This window comes from Carassius carassius, chromosome 32 (genome assembly GCF_963082965.1).
Source record: "Carassius carassius chromosome 32, fCarCar2.1, whole genome shotgun sequence".
NCBI lineage: Eukaryota > Metazoa > Chordata > Actinopteri > Cypriniformes > Cyprinidae > Carassius > Carassius carassius.
In genome coordinates, this window is record NC_081786.1 from 24807368 (window position 1) to 24814884 (window position 7517).

Sequence of the window (7517 nt, forward strand, 5' to 3'; positions counted from 1 at the left end):
GACAATCTCTTCTCCGAATTGAAATTGTCAATAATTGTTCTAGTGGTGTTAATGTTGAAAGCTGTTCTGTAAAAGAATTGGTTGGTGGGTTATCTTGCTTCGGACTTGTGGCACGGAATGATTTACAACCTGTTGCCTTCCTGAGGAATTTGGCTCGTGTTTCAACCACAGTCCTGATCGACTCTTTAATTTGTCTGGTTTGGGTCTGATACGCTACACTCTATCTAAAAGAAAATAAAAAGTGGTGTAACATAAACCAGAAAACTGCAGGATACACAAATCTGTATTAATCATTTTATATATTATTTTATTATTATAAAAAAATACACCCCAATCTGGGATTTCTGAAATCACTGACTAGCTTCTACCACTGGACTATGGATTAACTTGATAAACCAAACTTCCCTTTTCCATTGTGTTTGGTCAGGATTTTTCGTTCAAAAACTTTCATTAGCCTGTAGATCAAAATTTATTTTCTTTGATTTATTTATTTATTTTTTGTAAGCATTAGGCTGCAGCCAATACTATCTCAAGTTTTGAAATTGACTTTCTAAAAATAAATTTTAGATTAATTTTCTAATGATTTGAAGGATGTTGTAATGTTATATTATAAAGTTATTTTTGTTTTATTTTGTTATTTGATCTCTGTTTACAAAGCAAAATATAATTCCAGGCAGTTTGCATACTGTCCCTTTGGTGGTAGTTTCGTGAACGAATTTAACACATGACTGACTTGCAGTTAATGCCGTGGCCCTGTGGCGGTGGTACAAGCAGTGGTAGTAGGCATTTTGTTTGGCCACCTACTGTATATATTTTTCCCAAATCAGGATACTTTTAAGCATTGGTTTCCACTATGGATTCTTAAATTTTGTTTAATAATCAGAGAAATATATGGATGCCATGTCTTAAGAACATGTTGGGGCAGTTTCCTGAACAGGTCTTGAGACCAGTGCTGGAATAAAATAAATGTTAGAGATGTTTAAACTGAAAAAAAGCTTGCACTGACATATCATAAAATACAACAGTGCCATTGTTTGGTCTTAAAATGCAATGTTTTTTTTTTAAACTGTAATGAGAGAAATAGTTTTACTAAAAATGGTTTATATCTGCAGGTTATGGAAATATTGCTCCCAAAACACCTTCAGGGAGGGTTTTCTGTATCTTTTATGGTCTTTTTGGAGTGCCGCTGTGTTTCACATGGATCAGTGAACTTGGAAAGTTTTTTGGTGGAAGAGCTAAACACCTTGGGCATTATCTTACCAAGAAAGGGGTAACATTGGTGAGGAATAAACACAATTAACCATCATATCTGAAATCTGAATATCACTATAATAACAACTATGAAATTTTTCTGTTTTTCTGTTATAAGTTGTTAATTGTGTGTGTGTGTGTGTGTGTGTGTGTGTGTGTGTGTGTGTGTGTGTTTTCTTCTTAAAGCGGAAAACACAGTTCATCTGCACAGCTGTCTTCCTGTCATGGGGTGTGTTGGTGCATTTAGTGATTCCTCCATTTGTATTCATGTCTCAAGAGGGCTGGACCTATATTGAGGGCTTGTATTTCTCATTTGTCACTTTGACAACTATTGGATTTGGTGATCTTGTAGCAGGTGAGTGTCTGTGATGTTAAAACTGCTTATTATGATAAATACCCTGAGAAAATGTTTCTACACTTATGTTGAGTTGACAAAGCCAAAATACTTATCTAATTTGGAAGTTTATTGTGGCAGGCAAGGCATCACTGTTGTTTGCTCACGTGGTTATTTATTTTCTTGTGAAGCATAATCTATTCTTTTCTAATCCAATAATAATAACATAATTTCTACTTTATTATTATTTTAAAAACATGCAACTGTTCAGACAATCAGACAAAGGACCAGTGGAAAAACACCGAACTTAAATACTAGAAACTTAATTGGGAAAATTGAAACTAAGCTAATTAATCAAAAGCAATGGAAACAAACAAGACAGGAGAAAGGAAACGCAGAAAACTAAACCAAAACAGATCATACATGAGATAGTTTCTCCCTCCCAGAACTGTGCGTCCTCTCACCTAGAAAAATAGTCCAACAGAGAAGGGTGGGGGCTCAGGAGGCCGGCATGGAGCAAGCAATGGGAAATGGGCATAGTTCATAGGGCGGAGTAGATGGAGGGAGGTGCCAAGGAGGAGCCTAGAGCAGGAGGATCCACGTGTAGATCCAGAGGCCAGCCAGGACAAAAAGGTGGCAGTGCTCCAGAAGACTGCGGTGGAGCTGGAGTGACTGAGGATGGAGGTGGAGCCCCGAGGTGGTGGATGGTGGATGGTGGAGGGTGGACGACTGACCAAGGTGGAGCTGCAGGGATGAGGTTGCCCAGTGGAGCTGGTAGGATGTTGGGCCATGATGGAGATGAGGGAGCTATGAGGCAAGGCGGAGCCAATGGGTCGAAGGACTGAGGTGGAGTCCAGGACTTGAAGGCTGGAAGCAGAGACAGGGCATCCTCATGCCAAGGCAGAGCTGGAGACTGGAAGTCCCAAGGCAGATCAGAGCGCCCAGATGACGCTGACTGAAGGTGAGCTGAGGGGCTGACAGGTATCAGCGGAGATGGAGCTGAGGAACTTTAGGAGCTGGTTTAAGAGGACGTGGGAGAGGGAGGATGGGAGGGAACACAGGAGTACTTGAGCTGGGCAGAACCAGTGGAGACACAGGAGATTCAGGGCTGGACGGAACCAGCGGAGACGCAAGAGAATCAGGGCTGGGCGGAACCAGCAGAGATACAGGAGAGCTGGGAATTACCTTCCAAACCATTCTTCTAAATCCATTTAAAATAGTGTATATTAGTTCCCCATATGATTCCCAGACACCAGATGCAGCTCACCCTCAGTTGTGGGAGTGTGGGTGGGGCTTTCCTCCAAGCCCTCAATCTCCAGCAATATTCCCACAACCCACAGTGTTGCCGGCTCACATACCTGGTCAGTCACGCTCTCGATTCCTAGCTTCCGGGACGATGATTGGCTCTGTCACTTTAAATGGCACTTGCTCATTAATTACAGCAGGCACGGGCTCTGCAGCTGCAGCTGTGGCTGCGGCTACGGTGGGCTCTGGCATTTGCTCCATGCAGTGTGATGACGGCTGGCTGGACTCTGAATCGGGAGTGAGGCTGGAGATATCCTCCTCTGCGGGGAAGACGGTTAATGGAGATCCACAATACACCAGCACCCACTCCATGAAACGGCAAAATCTTCCTCTTTGGGACTGTTCGCTGGCAGGCATGCCTTACACCGCTCACCCAGGCTGGTGCTGTAGAAAACAGAGAGTGAGCGGTCCGGGAATTGGGTAAGGCACGACAGATCGAGAAGAAGTACCTAGTATGTTCCTCCATTGAATGGTCCAAATTCTCCAGGCACAAGAGTTGAACGCCTGGTAAATCTATTGCGAGAGGAGGAAAAAATAATAATTAAAGATAAACACAGCCAAATATACTCAGTTTGAGGGTCTGCTATTCTGTCATGGATACTGTGCTCTAAGGAGACACACGACGCAGGAGTAGTCAAATAACAGTAATTTAATTATAATCCACAAAGCAAACAAGGTATCGAGCTGGGTTACCACAACATGAAGATCAAAATAATAGCAGACAAAAGACCAGTGGAAAAACACAGAACTTTAGTACTAGAAACTTAATTGGGAGAACTGAAATAGGAGTGGAGCTAATTAATTAAAAACCATGGAAACAAACAAGGCAGGGCGAAAGGAAACACAGAAAACGAAACCAAAACAGAGAAAACAGCGCATGGTTCGGATGGCAGGGGTCCTTCATTATCTTCCTGGCCTTGGACTAATTTGTAAAAAAAAATATATATATATATATATATATATATATATATATATATATATATATATATATATATATGGAAATGGAAAAAGTGGAACAGGTTTGTGTGCTGAAGGGGCACCTGGGGACTGAGGCAGGGCCAGCGGGATGGGGACCCAGTGCAGAACCAGCGGCCACCACAGCAGCATATGTGGAGTGGCCATCTTAGAAAAGGCGGACTGCACTGCCTCGGGAGACAGGAGAGCGATCTATGCCACAGTGCCACCTCGGAGGAGCTCTGAGCGGACACCGTCGCCTCGAGGGAACTGTGAGCGGACATCGCCACCTCGGGGGAAATGCAAGCGGACACTGCTGCCTCAGGGGAACTGTGAGTGGACAGGGGGATCCTGAATGGGCACCGCTGCCTCAGCTCACAAAAATAAACAAAAAACACAACTGAAACCACCCCGAATGGGAAAAAAACTAAGTTACATAAACTGAGCACAGGGAAGACAGATATCAAAGGCACGGACCGATACACATGTGAGACAAACGAGCCCAGAACAGAAAACACAGGAAGATTTATGAGGAAGAGGCAATCAGGTAATAGCTGGGACAAATGAATCAATGTATAATGTAATGTTAGAACAGGTGAGTAGAGTTTGGGGAATGTAGTCCGGAAGTAAGGGAGATGGTGACCTCTGTTGGTGAAAGGGAGAAACACAGCACCCGGACCCCTGACATAATGTGTTAAACATGTTAGCAACAATGTTAAATTATTATCTATGCCTACCTTGCTAGCTGCCTGATTTTCGTACTGCATTTATATAACCATCAAACTTTACACTTTTTTCAAAAAGATTTAAAGTTTAATTATCTATGATATACACAGATAGCCGTATTAAACGCAACAATGCTCTAGTCACTTTTGGGAAATCCAGTGTTCTGTAAGAATAGAGGCATATTAGAGTTAAATGTATAAATTGTACATTTTTGACAGATTGATATAAATTAGCTAACTATTTTCTTTTTGTCTGTTTTGTTTAGGTGTTGACCCCTATGCTGACTACCCTACTCTGTATCGGTACTTTGTAGAGGTGTGGATTTATCTTGGTCTGGCATGGCTGTCTTTGTTTTTCAATTGGAAGGTGCGTATGGTTGTGGAGGCTCACAAAGCTCTAAAGAAACGCCGTAAAAGGCGCAAACTTTCTCTGGATGAGTTACAGCGCCTCAAGGCAAGTCACAAGACCCTACATCTGCCACCAACTCCCAATGATGTCAACATTTTTAGCTTCCTGTCCAAGAAAAAAGAAGATTACAATGACTTAATCAGGCAGATAGGTGTTGAGAAGGAAGATCAATGTGTCGACTTCATCAATAAAGCACCAAACCGCTCAAAGAGCTGCAATGATAGTCTTTACATTAATAGAAATTCCATTCTCAGTCTAGACCACTCACCTCGACAGAAACGCCACTGTAGTTTCAGTGATAGAGTTAATGTAGCTCTCTCTAAATCCAAGAGTTATCTTCTTAGCCAAGAGGAATGTCTTCTCATGAATGAAATGTATGGGGAAGGAGAGACAGACACTGACCTAGCCTGTATAAGAAAGTTCGAGAATAAGTTGGACAAGGAGCCAGGAGAGAAACACAAAGGTCTAGAACATGAAGGATGCAGCGATGGCCGAATCACATGGGACTCCAAATGTTACCAGACCCTCATGTTTCCCAATGCCAACATTTCCTCTATTGATGAAGAGAATTTGATGAACAACAACCTGGAGAATGATGATAATGACTTTATGACTAAGTTTTCAACTGCTGATGAGGTTGATTTCAAAGAGGAACAGGGCTCGGAATCTGAGACCTCCATATTTACCACAGATGGGTCGGACCATGGCCAATCCTATGAACAGCTGGTGGAGGAGTATTCCAACAAGGACAACACTGACATTTGATTCTGTCTCCTTTCTTAATCCTCAGTCAAATTTGAGCTTTAGCAGTGTGCCATCTCACATGGTCTTCTTGCATCATGCTACTGAATGCTTTTTGTGTTTAGAGAGTTGCACCCTGAGTTAGTTTCCTGTTGCAAATGTAATTGTATTTTATAAAAGTGCCCTCTTTTATAAATCTTTTGGGTTTATTTCTTTCTTTCTTTTTAAATGAAAGTTGATTTAACTTACAAATGCATTCTAATTTGCTACTGAATGTCTTTTAATTTTTATTGGTTTGTACATCACATGAATACATTTTCCACTAATTTAACTTTTCTTCTAATGAGCTTTAGTGTTGCCTTTTGTTCAATCATCCTCCAGTGTACTCTTGACCAAGTATTAGGCTCCTTGTTGTGACCCTGTGTGCTTGATCTGTGCTACAGCTAGTTGCGTGTTACATTTCAGTTAAACTTTTGGTGTGTCAGTTTCAGTTGTGTACAAGAGGGTTTTTATGAGCTCAGACTTTGAGAAAAATAGAGGCCCAACCCACATTTACCTGATTACACTGTTTCAGTTTATTTTTTATTTAATTTTTTTATTATTATTATTTTTTTTTTATCTCTTAACTCCTGAAAGAATTATGTGTTTTTAGGTAAACATTGGAAAATGGCCTGTTAACAGCTGCCACTGTTAATCTTCCTTGTATTCTTATGTAGCCTCTATTTAATTAGCAATGAGCTAAATTTCATAAATGATTAAGACCAGAATTTGCATTACTGGGCAAGGTTAACTAACCTTATAGGTTAACCTGTCAAGTCATGGTTTTGTGCTTTGTTCACATTTCAAACTTTCATCCCATTCTTTCATAAAGAAAGCACAAACATTTGACCTAAAAAATGTGAAGGAAAGAGTGGTTTTGATAGTTTTTCACATTGTGTTTTGATTTTGGATTTCCTGTACTTTGTCATGCTGTATTTCCATATGTATTTTAATTATTTTCTATTAGTGCTGTTTTACTCTATTCCAATTAACATTTTCAATTTGAAATAAAGAGTTAGGTTTCCAGTCTTTTTACTTTCTCATCCTTGACCAGTGGTTTCAGAAAGATATTTGTCCTTGTTCAAAGCTAAATTTCTTCTGAAGTAATTGTGAAATTATAGACATAGCTTATTTTTTGTCAAAATTTTAGTTTTGTATTTGAGTTTAAATTTTACTATGTAAATGATTTAAATCTGTTTGTTTTGTGAAACTGCAGTATATTAACCTTAAAGTAGTAAAGTCTCATAAAGTCACATTTTGTCACATTTCAGTATACCCTTTAGGCAGTAAGGACACTAAAAACATGTCTTTCTTGCATGATCAGCCATAGTCTCTTTGTTTTTATGGCAATGTGAAGTTACAAACTTTTATTCGTTCCACGTCATTACATGCTTACAATTGTTCTGTGTGAGTTCATTAAGACTTGATTTTGGTCATAAGGGCAGGATGTGAAAATAGGGACGTGTTTGTTTGAGTAATTCAGCATATAAGGATTCAATCACTGCCTTTTAATGCTGGAAATGTGCTAGGCTGACAGAATTTTTATCTCATTACTCATATGATGAAAAAACTCAGATTAGAGCTCAGATTATTAGATTTTGCATCCCAGTCTATTGCTACTAGAATTTTGTTCACATGTGCCCAGCTGAATAACATGAACTCCTTGTGACCTTACTATAATAAAAACTGAGTTAGCTATTTTGTTAACTAACAGGTTATAACTTTAAAAGCTGGAGATAATTGCATTGTATCATGTCAG

The 7517-nt window shown here is 39.9% G+C and overlaps 1 protein-coding gene across 1 annotated transcript in view; it reads left to right on the plus strand.

Moving 5' to 3' along the window:
* kcnk5a (potassium channel, subfamily K, member 5a) overlaps window positions 1-6777 on the plus strand; it is a 56779-nt gene extending 50002 nt beyond the window's left edge. The window contains exons 3-5 of the mRNA XM_059521104.1: window positions 1113-1279; window positions 1438-1606; window positions 4836-6777. Of these exons, the coding sequence (XP_059377087.1) occupies window positions 1113-1279; window positions 1438-1606; window positions 4836-5743 (1244 nt within the window). The 3' untranslated portion in view covers window positions 5744-6777. The remainder of the gene's footprint in view (window positions 1-1112; window positions 1280-1437; window positions 1607-4835) is intronic.
* Window positions 6778-7517: the final 740 nt, after the last annotated feature.